General features: G+C 32.3%; 1 protein-coding gene across 1 annotated transcript in view; it reads right to left on the reverse strand.

The window, feature by feature from the left end:
* Positions 1 to 23,398, reverse strand: part of LOC139492250 (phosphatidylinositol-binding clathrin assembly protein LAP-like) — a gene marked incomplete in the record, with an annotated part of 53,264 nt that overhangs the window by 9,595 nt on the left and 20,271 nt on the right. Inside the window, 8 exon segments of the mRNA XM_071280447.1 lie at positions 371 to 473; positions 5,008 to 5,161; positions 9,885 to 10,151; positions 15,513 to 15,572; positions 17,727 to 18,009; positions 18,782 to 18,899; positions 20,143 to 20,222; positions 22,344 to 22,385. Of these exon segments, the coding sequence (XP_071136548.1) occupies positions 371 to 473; positions 5,008 to 5,161; positions 9,885 to 10,151; positions 15,513 to 15,572; positions 17,727 to 18,009; positions 18,782 to 18,899; positions 20,143 to 20,222; positions 22,344 to 22,385 (1,107 nt within the window).

Here is a 23,398-nt window from a genome sequence, read left to right on the forward strand (position 1 = left end):
AAGATGTCATGTAATTTCTCTGTATAAACATGTTTACGTCATTTTTTCATAAATCCTTGCTTTGAGTACAAAGTGAAAATCTTTAAACTTCAGTTAATTCATTGAGTATACAGTTTTGGGGGGTTTACCTTTAAGAAGAAATCAGTTGTGGCATTAATCTACATCATTATAAACAAATGGCATCAATGCAAATTGAATCCAAACTTTAAGTCTTCTTATAATGACAAAAATAGTGTGAACAAAAAATCCTGATCCTCATGTGGAAAATTTATTTAATAGCCCAGTTCAGTTTGATCCAATAGTGATTTTGAAGTTAACTGAATTAATAAACACTAAGTGATAGGTAAGATCTACTAAAGTCGGGACTCACCATTGGCTGTGCTGCCCACGTGCTTGATGCATTTCCCTGGAACTGAAAGTTTGCACCTCCTGTTTTTTTTTGCTCTCCTTTAGGTTGCCATTCGTGTTGCATTCTGAAGAAAATTTTATGTCAAATGGGCATAAATACTATATCAAAAATATTTGCTAGTTACTTAAAGGCTTTCAGATCAAAATTTTATACTACATGTATCACATAAACTTGAAATACCCATTTTCTATGGAAATGAAGTCAAGGTCAGATGAACCCTTCCATACCGACATGAACATATTACAGAGTTTCTGTACACCAAAAGAAATGTTTATATATCAATCTGATTTTATTTGTTACTTATTAATTTAAAAGAACGTTTTCTTGTGAATTTTTTAAAAATGAATAGTATCTTTGCTTTATCAAGATTTCTGTGTTAACAGGGGAGGCTATATTTGGTCACTAGTTTTATTTATGTCTGTAGTGCAACTAAAGAGTTAAGGATAATATGAGACATATGGTCTATGGTGCCAAAAGGACAACTTCATTTGGCGTTTGAGAGTACAAAAAGCAGGGTTTCAATTAGTGAAAAACAATCAATATTCAGGTGAAAATTTCTTGTAGAAAGAATTATAACGATTTGATAACATCCATCCTCCAAAGTTTTTTTCTGGCTTCTCTAACTTGTTCACTCATCAGTCAACACTTGTCTTTGAAAACTCACCACACCTTTCAACTTCAGCAGAAAATCAATAATCAACTGATTGAAATATGGTAAAATCATAATTAGATTGCTATGGGCATTCAACCAATAAGTATCAAATTCTTCATCAAAGTTACATGTCACTTCAATTAGTTGTTTTCACAATTTTTATCAATTTAATTGTATTGAATGTTTAAAACTACTTAGTTTAGTAGTTTAGTTATAAGTTTAGTCTTTAGTTTTATAAATGTATCTTTGTATTTACAATTTGTAGTTTCAGAGATATCAGCTAAAATCTACATTTTTTTTGGTAAAAGTTAATGGATAATGACAAAGACACGTGAAAGACACCAAAAGGGCCAGGTGAGCTTAAAAAGCATGGTTAACCATGGTCTGTCATTTAACAAATTTGTCAAACCATGGTCAACCATCTCCATTAGACCATGGTTTACCATGGTTGAAAAGTGTACAGTGACAGGGTATGTGCTCTTTAATTTAATTCATCTGCATTGATGGTGTAAAAAAATGAATGTATTCCTAGGGGCATTATCTTCATAATATAAACAAAGCTTGAATATGATTTAGTTTGGTTTAAGGTAGATAGGGTGTCTTCCTCCATCTTGGATTTTGAAATACCAGAAAACAAGGTCTATATCTTTGATAAAATGTGCAAATTTTGAGATAATTAGGTAATTCATGTGCAAGATCTTTCATTGTAATATAGAAAATGCAATGTTTTATCATATTTATGGTTGTATTTTACCATTAACCGAATACTTTTGTTTGATTCAATTTTTTCCAACTTTACCAAATAAGGGGAGATAACTCAAATGCAAGGGCAGATAATTCAGATTGTGTTATTTTTACAATAGAATGTGTTAGGAATTTACCCATTTTATTATGTAGCAAGAAAACGAGTTCGGTGACCCCCATTTTTCTTTTTCTTATCTGAAAGAATAATATTGCAGCCATCTTCTCATATTTTATCTAAAAATTCTATGGTGTAATTTTCGTTTTAATGAGGAAAATTGGGTTTTCCATGCATATTCTATACTAAATCTGACAACTTTCCACAACCTGTAGTGTGGAAATAAGTCCGGTGACCCATACTTTTAATTCATATTTTGAAACAAGCAGGTTATAAACTACATTTTGGCAAATTATCAAAAAATTCTATGGAAGATAATTTAGACACCCCATCTACCTTAATCATTAATAAAAGTGAAGCAAGCACTCTGTAAATTCTGTAAACATTGCATGGCAATACATAGTCCCCTACCAGCTAGAAATTCATTGATTTTGAAACAAAATTCTAACTTGATCTGTAACTTGTCATGATAAAACTTTATACCAATTGTTAAATCAATATCTTCAAGCATGACGAAGAAAGTGTGGAAAACTAATTTGCCAGACTGACGGATGTACAGACAGAGGAACACCTTAAGTCCCCCCCCCCCCCCCCCCCCCCCGTTTTTTCTATAAATTAAACAGGATTTTTCTCAATGTTGCAAAAATAAACCAGATGCTCCGCAGGGCGTAGCTTTATACGACCGCAGAGGTTGAACCCTGAACGGTTGGGGCAAGTATGGACACAACATTCAAGCTGGATTCAGCTCTAAATTTGGATTGTGATTAAATAGTTGACACAGCATAGGTTTCTGACACAGAATGAATGTGGTCTAATGAACTTAAAATTTTTGTTTTCTCTTAGAGCAATTCACTATGCTGTTGAATATTAATCCTCTCAAAAAAATGTTTGAAGAAATTTTCTTTTTTATTTATGAAATTTCAAATGAGAAAAATTGAACCCAATTTTTTTAATCACATCCCCCTTTCCCTTATTCCAAAACTAATCTCAATTAAAATTTCTAATGGAGTTTGCAACAATAACTACTCATTTAAATACATCATAAAATATTAAGATTTAAAAAAACTGCTTGTTATCACTGAATGGTAAAGATTATTTTAATTTATCAGTTGGTAGTAAAAAGTGAATATACATTGTATATTGTATATAACAAAGATTTAAGTTGATTCTGGACAAAGAAAGATAACTCCAATTAAAAAAAAATCTTGCTATTGCACAATATTTTGCAATAAGATATTTCTTGCTTACTATTCTGGACAAAGAAAGATAACTCTAATTAAAAAAAAATTTGCTATTTCACAATATTGTGCAATTAGATATTTCTTGCCATTGCGCAATACTGTGCAATTGAAAAGACTTGCTATTGCACAATACTTAATATAATAATTTTAGATCCTGATTTGGACCAACTTGAAAACTGGGCCCATAATTAAAAATCTAAGTACATTTTTGGATTCAGCATATCAAAGAACCCCTAGATTTCAATTTTTGTTAAAATCAGACTAAGTTTAATTTTGGACCCTTTGGACTTTAGTGTATACCAATTTGAAAACAGGACCAAAAATGAAAAATCTACATACACAGTTAGATTTGGTATATCAAAGAACCCCATTTATTCAATTTTTGATGAAATCAAACAAAGTTTAATTTTGGACCCCGATTTGGACCAACTTGAAAACTGGGCCAATAATCAAGAATCTAAGTACATTTTTAGATTCAGCATATCAAAGAACCTAACTGATTCATTTTTTGTCAAAATCAAACTAAGTTTAATTTTGGACCCTTTGGACCTTAATGTAGACCAATTTGAAAACCGGACCAAAAGTTAAGAATCTACATACACAGTCATGACAGTTAGATTCAGTATATCAAAGAACCCCAATTATTCAATTTTGATGAAATCAAACAAAGTTTAATTTTGGACCCTTTGGGCCCCTTATTCTGTTGGGACCAAAACTCCCAAAATCAATACCAACCTTCCTTTTATGGTCATAAACCTTGTGTTTAAATTTCATAGATTTCTATTTACTTATACTAACGTTATGGTGCAAAAACCAAGAAAAATGCTTATTTGGGTCCCTTTTTGGCCCCTAATTCCTAAATTGTTGGGACCTAAACTCCCAAAATCAATACCAACCTTCCTTTTGTAGTCATTAACATTGTGTTTAAATTTCATTGATTTCTATTTACTTTAACTAAAGTTATTGTGCGAAAACCAAGAATAATGCTTATTTGGGCCCTTTTTTGGCCCCTAATTCCTAAACTGTTGAAACCAAAACTCCCAAAATCAATCCCAACCGTTCTTTTGTGGTCATAAACCTTGTGTCAAAATTTCATAGATTTCTATTAACTTAAACTAAAGTTATAGTGCGAAAACCAAGAAAATGCTTATTTGGGCCCTTTTTGGCCCCTAATTCCTAAAATGTTGGGACCAAAACTCCCAAAATCAATACCAACCTTCCTTTTGTGGTCATAAACCTTGTGTTAAAATTTCAAAGATTTCCATTCACTTTTACTAAAGTTAGAGTGCGAAAACTAAAAGTATTCGGACGACGACGACGACACAGACGACGACGCCAACGTGATAGCAATATACGATGAAAAAATTTTCAAATTTTGCGGTCGTATAAAAATTGCATTTTAGTCCAAAATGACAAAATCGCAATAATAAATGCACGCAATAATTTCTGAATTTACAGTAGTTCTAATTATATTGTTGTATATGTTGAATCAACATTGTGAGCATAAACTTAGCACTCCAATCTGCCCCGTGTTTCAGAGGAAAAGAATTTGAAAATATTATGATGAAACTATGAGATGACATCAAGTTACTGCTCACATGGACATATGATCCTAACAAGTTCTTTTTAATACATGTTTTAAAAGAAATAGAATTCTGTGAATTGAGAAAATTTGCCAGTATTTATTATTTAAACAAGGTACAAAAATGAGAGTTAAATTATAATGAATTCAGGAAATATAGCCAACAAATAATGCAAGGAAAAATGTGTTTTAAGTTTTGATAGTGCTTTCATGACACAATTTTGACAGTACATGTAATTTAACACTTTTATCTATACTACTTACTTCTTGACACTTGCAGCAGGATTTATATTGAGGTTCCCAGCTAAACTTGCCAAGCTAGAATCTAAGTCTTTCTGCAATAATTTATCAGTCTGTGTATTCATTAACTGACCAGATGTATTAGCTGGTTTCAGAACTTCTCCAAATGCATCAAAACCTTAAAAAACCAGAAAAATAAAAAAAAATACATTTAAACAGAAATCTTTCTGTATGCTTTACAAGTAAAGTGAAAACAAGCTGATGCATCTAATCAGTATCAGGCAAATATAAACACCTTGTGGATCAGTAAAGTAAAGTCATGTTATATCAAATATAAACACCTTGTGGATCAGTAAAGTAAAGTCATGTTATATCAAATATAAACACCTTGTGGATCATTAAAATAAAGTCATGTTATATCAAATATAAACACCTTGTGGATCATTAAAGTAAAGTCATGTTATATCAAATATAAACACCTTGTGGATCAGTAAAGTAAAGTCATGTTATATCAAATATAAACACCTTGTGGATCAGTAAAGTAAAGTCATGTAATATCAAATATAAACACCTTGTGGATCAGTAAAGTAAAGTCATGTTATATCAAATATAAACACCTTGTGGATCAGATGTTATATCAAATATAAACACCTTGTGGATCATTAAAATAAAGTCATGTTATATCAAATATAAACACCTTGTGGATCATTTAGGTAAAGTCATGTTATATCAAATATAAACACCTTGTGGATCATTAAAATAAAGTCATGTTATATCAAATATAAACACCTTGTGGATCAGTAAAGTAAAGTCATGTTATATCAAATATAAACACCTTGTGGATCATTAAAATAAAGTCATGTTATATCAAATATAAACACCTTGTGGATCATTAAAATAAAGTCATGTTATATCAAATATAAACACCTTGTGGATCATTTAGGTAAAGTCATGTTATATCAAATATAAACACCTTGTGGATCATTTAGGTAAAGTCATGTTATATCAAATATAAACACCTTGTGGATCATTAAAGTAAAGTCATGTTATATCAAATATAAACACCTTGTGGATCAGTAAAGTAAAGTCATGTTATATCAAATATAAACACCTTGTGGATCATTAAAATAAAGTCATGTTATATCAAATATAAACACCTTGTGGATCATTTAGGTAAAGTCATGTTATATCAAATATAAACACCTTGTGGATCATTAAAATAAAGTCATGTTATATCAAATATAAACACCTTGTGGATCATTAAAATAAAGTCATGTTATATCAAATATAAACACCTTGTGGATCATTTAGGTAAAGTCATGTTATATCAAATATAAACACCTTGTGGATCATTTAGGTAAAGTCATGTTATATCAAATATAAACACCTTGTGGATCATTAAAGTAAAGTCATGTTATATCAAATATAAACACCTTGTGGGTCAGTAAAATAAAGTCATGTTATATCAAATATAAACACCTTGTGGATCATTAAAGTAAAGTCATGTTACATCAAATATAAACACCTTGTGGATCAGTAAAGTAAAGTCATGTTATATCAAATATAAACACCTTGTGGATCAGTAAAGTAAAGTCATGTTATATCAAATATAAACACCTTGTGGATCAGTAAAGTAAAGTCATGTTATATCAAATATAAACACCTTGTGGATCAGTAAAGTAAAGTCATGTTATATCAAATATAAACACCTTGTGGATCATCAGTTAAGTAAAGTCATGTTATATCAAATATAAACACCTTGTGGATCAGTAAAGTAAAGTCATGTTATATCAAATATAAACACCTTGTGGATCAGTAAAGTAAAGTCATGTTATATCAAATATAAACACCTTGTGGATCAGTAAAGTAAAGTCATGTTATATCAAATATAAACACCTTGTGGATCAGTAAAGTACAGTCATGTTATATCAAAGATCTCAATAAAACAACTACTAGCAGTTCAAAACCATTGATGAACATCCATTCTATTGCAACAAAATCCATTATAAAACGTATCTTTTACCTCAAATAATAAGTACAAAACCATTTATGAACATAGATATCAATACTATTGCAAAAGGATTCATTATAAAAATGTTTCTTTTACCACAAATGATAAGTACATATTTTAATGAACTTCAGATGTATGAAATGCTGAATTGCTCATCTGTCATAAAATATGAAAAATGCTTGATTTTGGATCTTTTTTTGCCCCTAATTCCTGCATGATTTGGGCAGTTACCCCAAAACTCAATCCCAACCTTCCCATTGTGATATGAACCCTTGTGGTAAAATGTCAGAGAGATCCATACAACTACTACAAAAATGCTTGTTTTTGGCCTTTAATTCCTAAACTGTTGGCAACCTTCTACTTGTGGTATCAAACAATGTGGTACAATTTCAGAGCAATAGAAACACTTATACACAAGTTATTATCCTGAAACTAGAAAAATGTTTGTTTTTGGCCCATAATTCCTTAAGGGTTGGGACCATCATCCCCAATATCAATCCTAACCTTGGATCACTTAAACTACAGTTATTGTCGGGAAAGCAAATGTGTCTTTAGACTACAACCATGACATTAAAATCCAATTGAGGTGTTCACTATTTAGTTTAATAGTTAAATAATTAAGTTTAGTCTTTAGTCTTTAGTTCTGTTTGTATATATCTTTGTATTTACAGTATATAACTTGGTGGGTTTAGATTAAAGTTGTACAGAGAACATTTAAGTCGTTTACAGTCCACTTACAGTGTTAGCAGAGCTCATAACATCAGGCGAGATGGGAATGGCTCTTGAGTTATAAGAACCCACCAAGCTTGACAACAAAGAAATCATATCAGAAATGGAAGAATGAAGTGAAGATGTGGCAACTGGTTACAGAATTGGACAAGAAGAAGAGAGGCCTAGCACTAGCGTTGTTGTTACAAAGAAAACCAAGAGAGGTAGCATTAGAAATAACACCAGAGGATTTGAATGTTCATGAAGGAGTTGACAAATTGATAACAGAATAAGTAAAAATGTTTGAAAAGGACGGGAGTATCATAGGGAGTCATCCATTAAAATGTGTGATTATATAATTGAGTTTGAAGTTGAACTTTGAACAGAAGCAGGGTTTCCACTGGAAGTTGCTATTTTTGCATTTTGCGAAAAAATAATAAATTTGGCAATTAAAATTCATCATTTGCAAAAGAAATATAAGTGACAATTTAGTTTCAGCCATCTTGTTTATTTACTTTGTTTTTCAGGTTTCTCAGATTTGACCTGATCAGACCATCCACGGAATTGACTTTGAGCTTGTTTTGATTTTGACAAAAAAGACTGAAGTATAACAAGTGCAAGAAATATGACATGGCACTTCCTGATGCAATATTAGTATTTCAACTCTTAGATAATGCAGGACTTGGTCAAAGCGACAGGCATCTTGCTCTAACTGCATGTTCTGATTTAAAATTTGATATCATAAAGACAGCTCTTAGTAGGATATTTGCATAAAAATTACAGAGTGCCTATTAGTCAATCAGACTATAAGTCGGTTGCCCTTTTCAGCTCCAAATTCTGAGGATTTAGTCTTGATAAGTCGGACAAAATTTGGACATCTGGTGGCTGGATCTCGCTTATAAGTCAGTTCCCCTCTCTGGATTCTGAAATTTACTCCCAAACTTCCGACTTATAAGTGAGTACCTACGGTAGTTAATGTTTAAGAAGAATCTGCATTTGGAGAAGAACATCATTTTGATAGAGGGCTTAGTTCAAGGAGATTTGTTGCATGCAATCACATAGATAGATAATTTAATCAAAGAAATGCATAATCCAGACTTAATCCAACTATAAATGGAAGCATAACTCGTTGTAGATGTTGTGATTCAAAATATCACTGGTTCAAGGATTGTCCACATAAAACATATGATGTTAAAATGACAGAGGAATGAACAGACACATCTGAAACTGTAAACATAACTCTAATTACAACTTCTAAACAAAACATTACACCTCAAGAAATTTTTGTAGCCAAGGCATTTAATGCTGCAGTTGTAGATACAGTATGAACCAAAACAGTTTGCAGGTTTAAATAGTTACATCAGTTTTTAGACACTTTTGACTCTGCTAATGAAGAAATAAAATGCATGGAAAGTCATACACCTTTCAAATTTGGTGATGGTCAAACAGCGTATTCTTATCAGTCTGTGAAGTTACCTGCCACAATTGGGTCTTTAAATTTAAACTGTTACATAGAAACAGAAATAGTTGACTGCAAAAACATGTTGTCAGTGAGTCTAATAAGAGGCAGTGTGAAAACATTGTGAGCAATTCAAGGAAAGAAGGTGGGTCCCTGTAACATATGATTAAAAGCTATGTTTAGAACATTTGGTTTCTGTATCATTTAACATTTAAGTATCATTTAAGTTTAGAAAATATCTTTGTGTTTGTGCTTGGGTGTAAACTTTATAATGTTATAAAAAACAGTTTTGCTCATCTTAAATTAAATTCAATCTTAAATTAAATTCAATCTTAAATTAAATTCAATCTTAAATTAAATTCAATCTTAAATTAAATTCAATCTTAAATTAAATTCAATCTTAAATTGACACATTAATCTGCAAACAAACATTTCTGGTAACCTTGGTTTCATTTTATCTAATTGTTTTCTGCTATGAACTCACAACATCCATCAACACAAAATGTAAAGTATAATCCTTTAACCTAATTGTACTAAATATAAACAGTAACAGTGGCTGCCATATTGTTTTGTCAATATATGGCAAATTTATATACTACATAACCTAAAAAAAAGTCTAGTGAGGTTCTAAAACAAAAACGAACAACTGAACAGAAAACAAAATAAATGTGTACAAATAATTTACACAACACAAATTAGAAACATGTATAAACACTGAGAAACCTGAATCAGTAAGTGGTGCTCCTGTCATAGGTTGATCAACTGCAGAAGAAGCATGACTGGTTGAATGCAGTGAGCCAATCATCTTACAATGAGTTTTCTCACTGTCTGACACAGAGGAAACCATTGAAGGTATGACAGAACTGGTAACCTGTTTGACTGGAGAAATGAGTTCTTGTCCAGATAACAGATTATCAAGACAACTATCAACAGGGATAGACACAGATGCTAAAGGGTCTAATGGATCCAGTGTGTACATCTCGTCTCCTGCTGAAAATGAGTTCAAACTCTTTAGACAATGTACACATGTTTACTATGTTGATTTCGATAAAATAGATAGCTACCAACATCTGATGTGTGGAACACATTCAGTTTAATATTCACTGCTTCCTTTTGATGCTTAATAATTGTGAAAACCAACATTATCATTTTGTTTATCTTTGAGTGAATTTTATATCTTTTTAAAGAGAATTTTAACCACTGAATTTCATAAACATAACAGAGTTCATTCTAAATTGAAATAACAACTTTCTTTTCTTTTTTGATATTTGCTAGATATTTAACTATGTTTTTTCTGACAAGAGACTAATATCATTATGATTGTGCAACCAGATATGAAAGAATTAAACAACTTTGAATTTGAACTGTTACTTTTATTGTATTCCCAGGTACAAATTGAACAATACAAAAAAATAAGATACATATGGCCCTTCTTCACCACTTCTTCCTCTCAGTTTCAAAAAGAGAAGTCATTTCTTCCTATGATTCTGAAGAAGTGTGAGCCTTGTATGTAGAAAGGAATATAAGTTGATACATACTAAATTCGTAGAGGTACTTAATTTTATAACCATGAGATACATTTTAGTTGCTGCTGTGAAATTCAGCATTGAGGCAATGACATTTTGAGATTGTTGGTTTTCAGCCATTTATTTGATATATTCTTTGCCTCTGTGTTGAGTTGACACATGGTTAATTATATGTCAATCTTCTAAGAATCCTACTGACCTCGGGAACAAAGGCGGCGGTAAATTCTGAAATTGAATGACAAGGTCAGTATGATCCTTATGCATACAGAGTTTTGTGCTACAGTTCAAAACGTATGCACCAAGTACAAACCAGATACTGTTTAACTATCATAGTGTTTAATTGAGAAAGGTCAGTGGTTTATGATACACCCAAACCTAAAATGCAGTTTTAAAAGGTACAAAAAATATGACATAAATTGTACAAGGTTTTACTATCATAGGTATCAAAGGACAAAGTCAAGCTCAAATTAATCCGACTTTGGGATATGACATGACCAAAGACCATGATGTAACTGTTTACTGAGTTTGATAACCAAAAGTTAAAAGCACAAACTTTATAAAAAGGGCAAAAATCGGATAAAGTCAACTATTATAATCCTTTCAGATTCTATGATTTAACCTTTTCTTCCAGTACATAAATAAGAGAAAATTTATGTATAGTGCTTTATTCATGCATGAAATCATAATCTTTCAGTCAGTTTAATTGAAGTCTGGAGCTGGCATGTCAGTTAACTGCTAGTAGTCTGTTGTTATTTATGTATTATTGTCATTTTGTTTATTTTCTTTGGTTACATCTTCTGACATAAGACTTGGACTTCTCTTGAACTGAATTTTAACGTGCGTATTGTTATGCGTTTACTTTTCTACATTGGCTAGAGGTATAGGGGGAGGGTTGAGATCTCACAAACATGTTTAACCCCGCCACATTTTTGCGCCTGTCCCAAGTCAGGAGCCTCTGGCCTTTGTTAGTCTTGTATTATTTTAATTTTAGTTTCTTGTGTACAATTTGGAAATTAGTATGGCGTTCATTAGGCCAACTAAAATTAATTAGTAGATTTTCATCCAAATTTTTTAAAAAAATGGGGCGGGTGGGAGGATTTTATTTTTTTATTTTTATTTCTTATGAAACTCTCTTGTGACGTGTTCTTCAAATATGCAAGTGTAATAATAAGCTTATATTATGTATATACATATATAAGGAATCGTACATAATATTTCAAATCTTAACATGAATAAAAATCTCTACATTTTTTTGTAATTGGCAACCACTGTTCTACATGTAATTGCTGCTTTAGAAACCTAAACAGCAAAAACATAAAAGAAGAATGCTCTCTTCAGTTGGACTACCTTCAACAAATTTAGTGTCTTTTTAAGCGACCATTTTTTGTCTACATAAAATGAAACAAATATGCAACTAAAGAATTATGAGTTCAGAATAAAATGAAACCGTTTTGAAAACGAAAGGGTTGGTGCTTTTATGATTCTTATAGATGCAAATATAATTAATATGTAAAACATGAACTTAACCAAAAAGGAGATGATGTCTAATGGCTCTATTGAGGGTATTGGGACAGAAGGTGTGTGTGCTGTTTGTCAACAAAACAAGCCGTGGGTAAATCTAAGTGTATATTTGCCGACTTTTTGAACTCAATTATACTGTCATTTTATTTATACAGTTATGGTTTTGTACGAATGTGTTCCACGATTCGTGCTCTTTGGGTATAATTCACAGTCCTAAATTCCTGCCACAAAGTCATTTTATCAATAAAAAAATCAATGGTTTTCTAAATCACAAAAATTTGTGTCATGCCGCGATTTGCCATATTGGACACAGCGTATTACTTGTAGCCCGATTATTTCATGCCCTTCTTGAAATCAATCTCTATTCTCGGTAGACGATTTTCTCATCATAGAGCTGCATAATATATTTTTTAAATACTCGAAGTAATACGAAATTTGAAATAGGAAGTTTGGAAGGAAACAAAATTTTTGACGGTTACTGGAAACGGAGATGAACAAATCCGGAAATCGTAAATTTTTCAAAATAAAAAAAATCGGGGCGGGACGATTTCAGAGGGGCGGGCGGGGATGAAAATCTATCAATTAATTTTAATTGGCCTTATCAAAGAACTAGTATATATTTGTTTAGGGGCCAGTTGAAGGACGCCTCCGGGTGCGGGATTTTCTCGCTACATTGAAGACCTGTTGGTGACCTTCTGCTGTTGTTTTTTTCTATGGTAGGGTTGTTGTCTCTTTGGCACATTCCCCATTTCCATTCTCAATTTTATTCATCTATTTTATATATAGTATGCAATGTTAATAGCACAGGTACATGTATATAAAAAAAGATTTGCTATGCATATTTATAACTTGATAAGTAAACAAGCAAACAATAAGAAAGTTGTGTATGTTTTTTTAACATTAAGAAAGTTACTTTGAGAAAAACTTAAGACTCACTTTAAAACATATTAGGTAAAGCCTGTGACTATTATTCTAATCGTTTGTATTTGGTATTCCACTCTTATATTAAAGAGTTTTACACACCACATGAAATCAAAACAATATTGGAAAAGGTTACATTTTTACCTACACAATATATGAAAAGGTATACATTTTCAAAATCTAAATTATATGAAAAGGGTAGGGTAACAGAACCCCAGTGGCACCCCTATCAATTAAGTATTAAGGAACTTCTCCACATTCCAGAGGTTTTTCAGTTGTCAGTTTAGATCCACTTAGTCCTTATGTCCTCATTGGAATGTTAATTAGCTATTTATTTGCTAAATTGAAAGTTAATATATGTATTTTGGCACCAAAACCTTCCGATCAACGTTTTAACAAACAATGCACTTTTCCATCAAATCTGGTATTTACCTCTACTTATCCTTGGCTTGTGACATAGACAGACGCAATATGATTACGAGTATTTGATATACTGTCAACTGTTCATTGTTCAATCAAACTATTATCACTTGTTAATTAATACTTAATATTGAATAAATATATAAGAATTTTTTTTAGTCCGATTTTGTGAGGCCAATTATGTTATAGGCCAAGTTTGTTATAGTCCTAGTTTGTTATAGACCGAAATATCAGATAACTTTAGATACATTCCGGTTTTTACGTTTTTAATAAATAAACATTAAACATTTGTAAATATCGTAGTAAAAGCACCGGAAAATGAGTATACATAAATGTTTAAACACAGTATTTATTTTCTCTTCAACCAGAGGAAGGGAGGAGACTTCTGAAACCGGGATAATTGTACTCCTGTCGGGAGGTACACATATATGGATCTCATGCATGTCTTGGGAATCCCCTAGGAAAGCATTCAGATAAGATAAACATACAAAATGGCATACAGTTCAATAGTTATCAAAGGTACTAGGATTATAATTTAATATGCCAGATGTGCATTTCCTCTACATCAGTGTGGTTAGATCATACTAGTTATAAAGACAAACAAGGTTGAAGAGCATTGTGTATAAGTTTGACTTTCATAGCATTTGGTTCAGGCAAACTAAAGTTAGAAAATAGAAACGAAAAGTTTAGCAATTATTTAAATTGTAAAGGGCATAACTCTAGAACAGTTAAAGTGATGTCCCAAAATTCAATCTTGGTCTGTTTGTTTGTGGTAATAAGCATTTTGTATTAGTTTCATAACATTTGGTTGAGGCAATCTAAAGTTAGAGAATGAAAACCAATTTCAGAAATATGTACGGACGGACATACAGAAACACAAGAGTAAAACTTAATGCCCCCCTATGGTGGAGGCATAAAAGAAAGCGTGTTTGTTAGTTTCATAGAAAGCTCCTTTATACTCATACAATGACAGCTAATTTCATTTGTTTTACTAAACAAGGCTTTTGCTATGAATTAAACAGGGTTTTTCTCCAAATCGTAAACATCGATATTGCATTAAGCCTAGAATGACAAATTAGTAATAATAAATGCATGCAATAATTTCTAAATTTACAGTATATATAACAAGTATGTTATGTGATTCAAGCAATAACAAGTGTTTCCAAAATTCTGCATCCTCTTAGAAACCTCACTTCATTGTCATTTACAATATATAAAGGAGTCTATATTAGTAGTAAATAAAATGCTTTGCTGAGCGCAGCTTGATATGACCCCAGAGGTCCAATCCTGAACAGTTGGGTCAAATTTAGACACAATAAAAGATTCTGACACAATGAATGTGGTTAAAGAGCTTAAAATCTATTGGGCAATACTGTGCAAATGAAAATTTTTGAAAAAAAATAATGAACCCCTTAAAAAAAATTGGAACCCTTCGAGCAATTGCCCCAAAACTCAATCCCAGCCTTCCCATTGAAATCTTTTGTACAAGTGTAGAGAGATCAATACAATTCAACACAAGTCATTGTCTGGAAACTGGTTTTTGCCTTTTTTTTGCCCCTAATTGCTGCATGTTAGGGGCAATTACCCCCATACTCAATCCCAGCCTTTCCTTTGTGATATGGAACCTTGTGGTGCAATGTCAGATAGATCCATACACTTACATACAAGTTATTGTCCTGAAACTACAAAAATGCCTGTTTTTGGCCCTTAATTTCTAAACTATTCGCACCATAATCCCCAAAATCAATCCTGACCTTCCTATTGTGGTATTAAACCTGCTTGTAAAATTTCAAAGAGATCCATTAACTTTATTACTAGTGCTAAAGTTATCGTTCAGAAACAAAATGTGCCTTCGGACGACGACGACGATGACAACATCATAGCATTATACCAACCCCAAAAATATTTTGAAGTCATATAAAAAGCCTGAACCAGTTTTGTTAAACATGCTTTTATTGCCTACCCATATATCCTGATGATGTTGACGAGTTGTTGTGAAAAACTTTCGTAAAGTCAACCTCTGCTGTCAAGAAGAAAATATGTACATGTATTTCATTTTTATATAATTATATTAGATGTTTGTTATTTTGATTGGCTAATAACAATCTTGTGTCATTCTTCATTTCAAAATATTTGAAATATACATGATGGCACATGTTTCCACAATATAGTTCACAGGTAAATAAAAGTAAAGCTTAATGTTTATCGCGTTTTCTTGATCTTAGCCTGGAAGTATTATATTGAACAACCAAGACTGTCTTCAAAAGTTTTATCTGTGATGCTGTGAGTAATTTAACCCTTACCATGCAGTACCTGTCATATGACAGGCTTACCCAGACCACTGTTATTTGGCTCCAATGGCGTTCCATACTTTTAGGAGTCGGCTTTATGATACTTATTTCAAAAGTTATGCATGTTCCCTCAACCTAAGACTATCTATAGTCATCTTTCTGATGTTTATATTGCATTTTGAGCACAAATACGGACTTGGAAAATTGTAATCGGATGAAACTTGGTTTTCTGGAGGGGTGGGCTTCCCTTCTGTGTCTTACACATGAAGTTCAGAGGCCTATAACTTGCAAAAATAGTGCAAACCTGCAGGCATATAACTGCTGATTGTAACTTTTATTGAAATACGCATAGGAAACAACTACTTCCAGTTTCGAGTCCATTTGAAGTAAAAAATCATAAAAAATCATGAAATTCCTTACTTTTGGTCCAATAACCTTCTGTAGACTGCTGAACCAAGATCAGATTCACTCCCACCTAACAACTTTTGGGGTCAATTTGTTAACTGGGGTCCACTCTATATGCAGGCTACAGTTGGATACCTTTAACAGCATCCCTGGGTTTCAGGGGTCAAGTCAAAGGACGAAAAATCGTTTGGGCAAATTCCCGCCCACTCATCCCAGCCTCCTCAACCTGACCACCCTACCCCCGTGATCACCTACATTAGATTTAAAGGAATCAATATGCTTCAGCAGCAGGGTTAAGCTCATTTGCATATAATTTGCATATTTTTGCAAATAAACAAAAAATTAGAAATTTTCTGAAAACAATTCAGCATGGTAAGGGTAAATGAAATGTTACTTAACTTTAAACATGGCACATTTTTTACACAATAGTGTGTGGGACCCTACAATATTGTCATTCATGGTTGTTTTCGCAATTACGATACTGGTATCTGTTATCCGAAATATTCATAAATAATTACATTCAAATTTACCTTTTTTGTTATTGGTGTTGTTTTGTACACTTTGTAGGCATTAATATAATTTATTTATTGTGTACATGAATCATAACTCGTAACGATCCAGTGCCCTCGTGGGAAAAATCGTTGACTATTATTCAGACGTTTTATGCATACCTTTAATTGTTTTCTATTTAGACTTGTTTATATTTATTTAGTTTTGGCTTGTATTACATTTTCCCTCCAGTTTATATAATCCATTCATCCTATTCAGACTTTTTAAAATACAAGAGTCTATCCTAAATTATGGTATATTATAAGGCCTTCCAAAAACTGTCCGATCCCTAATATCACTGAAGAGACATTAATTGTGGTAATCTGGATATGAAGTACAAATCTTAGCACCTGCATGTTCCAGTCTACACAGCTGTTTCAAAAATAGTGTGTGGTTCAGGGCAGTGATGGACATGTTGAGTCCAGATGCAGATTTAGAGGGGTTGATTATATAGGGAATCACAGAAGCATGACTGGAGTAGGCCCTTACTTATGAAAAATTCTGGATCCGCCTCTGGAGTCTTGTATGCTTTTTGCTTCATAAAGGAGTTGAGAATAATTTGGTTTGAAAAGCCCATGGACAATGGATGATAATAAGTGAATCGCTATGAGACGATTTATTGTGAATATCTAAGACCATGTACAAAAATTAATCTGGGGTTCTTCCATGTTTGAAAAGATATAATACCATATTGCATGTTTAATGCATGCATTTAAAAGCCCTCTTTATTTGAATTCAACTGTAAAACCCTAAATTTTCGACTTTAAATAGAAGAATACTGCTGGAGAAAAAAAAACTGTTTACCTACCTACCAACCCTCCTGTAAAATCCAGGGTCGGGAGAGGGGAAAGAAACATAATTTTAAATGTGGTCTTAAATTCAGTTATTAGCTTTTTCACTTTACCCCCTCTACCTTATTTATAATAAGTTACCTTGACTAGGTGGTGTGTTCCAGCCACCAGGAGCAAAAGAAGTCTGTATATTATTGACAGCATTATTCATTGCCATCACTTGCTGAACATTCTGAACAAATGGATTCCCTGTTAAACTCAGTAAATCATCACTTGCCATTCCAGATTGTGAAGATATTGGTGAGCCAAGTAAATTATTTGTGTCTGTTGCATTTGTATTGTTAGCAAATGGATTTGTTGATGGTGGTGATTGTGTAGCAGTACTTGGAGTTGCTGGTGAACCAGTTTCCTTTAATTTATACTCCTAGAATTGAATAAACTAAACTGCAACGAGACTGGTAATTATCCAATCTATTTTTCAGCATAGATCAAGCTTCAGCAACATGATAAATATCAAGCTAACATTTGTAAAGGGGAATAACTCTAGAAAATTTAGTGACAACCATAAAATTCAATCTTGATCTGTATTTTGCGTTGAAAAGCATTGTGTATAGGTTTCATAGCATTTGGTTGAGGGAACTAAAGTTAGAGAATGGAAACGAAAAATTCAGCAGTTTTTTACATTTGTAAAGGGGTATAACTTTAGAATGTTAACGTGATGCTTCAAAAACTCATACTTGATCTTCATTTTGTGGTAATTAGCATCAGGTATAAGTTTCATAACATTTGGTTGAGGCAAACTGAAGAGAACCGAAAACCAACTTTGAGATGAACGAACCTACATACAGACAAGCATGAAACTTAATGCCCCCTCAAAACAGTGCACAAAAACGCCTTAAAAATTGTAACACTCTAAAAATAGGTAGCGAACTAAATCATCAATGGAGATTTACAAAAGTTGACAGGTCTGATAGAATGAAAAACAAATTTTGTGCATTCTTAATTCATTTGACTGTGGGTAATCAACATGGTATGTGCATCATGACATTATAGCAAATACTTTCAGAAACTGACTCAATATGATCATCTTAATATTATTTGCCTTTTTAACTCCTTTTATTTGAGTCTCATTGGTGATTTTGTTGTAGACGAAACCCTTTACTAAATTTAAATCCTGGTATCTATTACGAGTTTACCTTTAATTGTTGTAATCTTTGATTCTCCTCATCTAATATTTTTTTCTTTTCTTCCTCTGATATTTGAAAAGAACTGTTCCCTGATATTGCATCAACAGCTGTTGAGAAACCTGCTGGTCTGAAAATACAATCGGCATTATAGTATTGTTAAAACCATTGACACCTGAAGAAGGCTATTTGTTAAGCTGAAATATTTGTCAAAATGATTTAATAACAACATCTTCGTTTAATAACATCTTATATCAGTACTGTTGTGCAAATTTTTAGACTTATACAATTTTTTCTTATCTGCAAAGTATTGGCTATTCTAGACGATCCGGTACATAGTAAATTTGCTGGTTGGTCCTTTTTCTAGACTTCTATAATATATATATATATATATATATAGATTCTACCACTGCATCGAGTGTGATACGATATTTATCCACTCGAGACAGTTAAATTTTCAAATTTAAAACGCGACGCTTGCTGAGCGTTTTAAATATTCAAAATTTAACTGTCGAGAATGGATAAATATGTATTACATGAGATTTGACAATCTAATCTGTTTCTCTAATGATTTTCAAACAATATGCAGGCAAACTTATTCCTTCTTTGCAACTGATCTGCAAAAAGATGTGTTCTTTCTATGAAGTGTCATCAGGCATACACCTTATCGCTATTTGTCCGCCATTACTGGATATCACACAGGTTCCCGTAAAATTTTGACGTCACAATACAAAATATCTGACGCCACAATGGAAAAGTGATTGTTGTATGCGTCAAAAGTTCAAGCGGCCAGGTCAGCTGGGATTAGCAATAAGGTGTATTGTCGCCTTTTTTCATGCCGTCACAATAGGAAATTCAGAGGAAAACAAGAAAATTCAATGTCATAATCGAATTTTAACCAATGAAGTACTGAGATGAAATGAACCACAAGTTGATTAAATTTTTTATACGATGGATGCAGAAAGGGATAAATTGATGAAGAATTAGAGAAATATATATATACGCAAATACAATATGATTAATTAATACATAATGCATACATAACTGATAAATGAATACATCCAAGAAGAATAATGATCTATATTAAGTATTGGTTACTAATAACATGTCTGTTCTACATTTGAATGCATGGAAAAGACAGTAGATATGATGTAACTAGATATGATGTTATATTTATTTTTAAATATAATCAAATATAATAAATAGTTTTCCAATAAATCTGTCACTCCTATGATAGACAGCAATCAGTGGTGTGTTATCTTGATAAAAGGTGAAAATCATTAAATCAAAATCAATTGTAATGATAATAAACTTGTAAGATCTTCTATCACACCTCGGGTAAATAGCAAAGCATATAACATGTAATCACTTACTTTGTTGTAGAAACAATACCCTTTTTTCCTTCTAATGATGCCAGATGTTGTTCAAGTGCATCTAATAAACTTGATGGTGCCTACAAATATACTGATACAGAATATATACTGAAGCAATTACTGGATAGGATAGGGATAACAAAACAATAGAAACTAAGGCCACACCAATCTAATTCCTTGTTCAATGGACCCACCGGCACCTATTTTTTTTTTAAAACCTATTTTTTATATTTTTTTTATATTCCCTCTTCCCACATCTGCAAATGTAATCATGTCCATTTCCCGCACCTTTTTTTTTGTAAATATTCTAAAAAGATATTAACATTTGTTTTTCACAGTCTAACCTGTATATAACGATTTTAAACCTATAAGCACCCCACCACACTTATATTCCCTCCACACTTATATTCCCTATCAAAAAATGTTCGTTGTTAAAATAAAGTACAAAGAACTTCTGAAGGATTTGCCTTCAACTGCATTTGTGTTGTATGATGGCAAAACAAAACTATCCATAGCTGCTGCATGTTTATGCATCTGTCCTGATTGATTCAGGGGCCTGTCGTTCAGCAGTGATCGTTTGTTGATGTGGTTCGTTTGTATTTTCCCGTTTTGATATATAAATTAGATCGTTGGTTTTCCTGTTCGAATTGTGTACACTAATAATTTTGGGGTCTCTTATAGCTTGCTGTTAGGTCTGGATCAAAGCCCTGTGTAAAAGGCAGTACTTTGACCAGTGTTTGTTATTATCAGGTTGGGAACAACCCTCCCTTAGACAAGGAGTCATTTTACTGTTGTAGAAATGAAAATAGAAATACCAAGAATTTGTATTGTGCTACTATACAAAACCTTTGGAAACTTAAAAACTTTTACTCAAAAAGAGGAGAAATACATCTTATTTTAAACAACTTTTCTAAAAGAGTGGTCCAATTATTTTGAATAATATTAATAATATTATTCAAAATAACTGTTAAAGTAAATGCGTTAACATGGTTCAAGTCCAGGAATATTACAAAATTCTTGGACATGTTTTGACCATTTAATACCAGATAGATGTATAGTACTTTGGGAAAATATGAGCCCTTTTGTACTAAAAAGTTTGTTTTACAAAAAGATATATTATAACTTATATTGACCCCCATAAAAGGGATATTTATAAAATTAAGGGGTTGTTCCCAACCTGATTATGACTTGGATGGAGAATTGTTTCATTGTCAGTCACACATGCATGCACATAGACCAGATTTAATTATTCAATTATTTCTTGGACCTTGGTTAACAGGGGGAAATACTTCATAGATTAAAAAAATGTCAAAGTACAAGTGATATATTAAATAAAACCTACTATTTTATGTTTACAAAAAAAAATTATAATCGCTCGCCTTTACTTTTCAAGCTTCGCCTCAAAAATTTGCAAATTAAATATTTTTTTATTAAAATTTTAAAATCGCTCACTCGCCCCAATTGGAGTCCAAAAATCCATAGAACAAGAAATTAAATTGGCGTGGCCTAACTATTATTGTACATTCTTATGTGCATTAATATTCATGGTCATACATACTGTATGTTCAGAAATTATTGCATGCATTTATAATTGCCATTTTGTTATTTTAGACTCAAATATAATTTTAATTTTTGCGATATTCAGAAAACAACCTGTTCAATTCATATAAAAATTTCAAAATGCGAGTTGAAATCATTGCGATTGTAACTGGGTTGCATTTTTTGCAATTATAAAAACATCGCAATAATTTAAAAATTTACAGAAGGTAAACTTTGCACAAGGTTATGTCTTTCTCTGACTTTTAATGTCATCTCTATACTAAATTTATAGGAAGTTGGATGAGTACTGATTGAAAAAATGGCTGATTTTTTTATAAGTTGGTATTGGCTTTGAACTATCTTACAGTAACTGCAAGCACTATCAGATCTGTACTTAGCCCCTTTTGTGTTTTTGCTAGTTGTATTTGTGCTTTGTATTGTTCTGATGATTTTAGAGAAAATCTTTACACCAACATGACCAAGAAATGAGAAAGTTCACATTAATAGGACAAAATGAGTTTCAAAAGTAGATTTTTTGTTGTTGCAGAAAATGAAGTTACCAACTCACAAACTTTATTCACTCACTTTATTGTTTTTGTTTGTTTATTTTTATTATTATTTTGAGTCCTTTTACCAGTTATCCCTAAACTACAGGTACTAACCTTTGCTAAATCAGGAATATCTCCTTTATCTATCCCAACATTCTGTAAAGAGAAAGCATAAATACTGCTAAAAATTAATCTAAATGTAATGCTATCAACCGTTACTAAAACAATTGTGTTTGAAAAAATAACCCTCAACATGATTTTCTGACACTCTACATGAAAAAATTGTCGGTTCCTCTGTATTTTTATCTAAGGAAGACAAAAAACAGAAATGGGGAATGTGTCCAAAGGGACACAGATGATGCTCCCACTAGCATATAACATTATAAATGGCATAACTAAACAAGAATGTGTCCCAAGTACATGAATGCCCCATCTGCACTATCATTTTCTATGTTCAGTGGACCATGAAAATGGGATAAAATGTTTAATTTGGCATTAATATAAGAAAGGTCATATCATAAGTAACATGTTGACTAAGTTTCAAGTTGATTGGATTTCAACTTCATCAAAAACTACCTCGACCAAAAATTTTAACCTGAAGCGGGACAGACGAATGCCCCATGCACTATCATTGTGTATGTTCAGTAGACCGTAAAAATGGAATGAAATCTCTAATTTGGCATTAAAATTAGAAAGATCACATCATGGGGAACATGTTTACTAAGTTTCAAGTTGATAAGACATCAACTTCATCAAAATTACGACCCCAAGGGTGACTGGTGTAAAGGAATATGGTCACTTGGTCTTCTCCTGACCGGCAGTAAAACGCTTGCCGAAGTGAGGCCTCCGTTTGGCTGTGCAGGATGTATCAAGTTAGTAGTCACGTCCAGTCAGAAGGGGGATGTTAAATCCGATGCCTCGTGTAAAGAGAGTGCCACGCTCTTTGCATGTTAAGAACCCTTGCAACAAGTCTTTGAGGGGTCAGTAGGTGGCCTGTTGCAAGGCAAAATTTCTGTCCCTATCCAATATACCCTCATTTTACAGTGGCAGTCCAAATTTCCCCGACTATCATCCCAGATGGCCTCTTTTGTATCAACCTACCTATTTTGTTTATTGTGAACTTGTTCTCGTCCTGAATTTGCATGGAATATTTGCCACTGGACGTTAAG

This window comes from Mytilus edulis, chromosome 10 (genome assembly GCF_963676685.1).
Source record: "Mytilus edulis chromosome 10, xbMytEdul2.2, whole genome shotgun sequence".
In the NCBI taxonomy this organism is placed as follows: domain Eukaryota; kingdom Metazoa; phylum Mollusca; class Bivalvia; order Mytilida; family Mytilidae; genus Mytilus; species Mytilus edulis.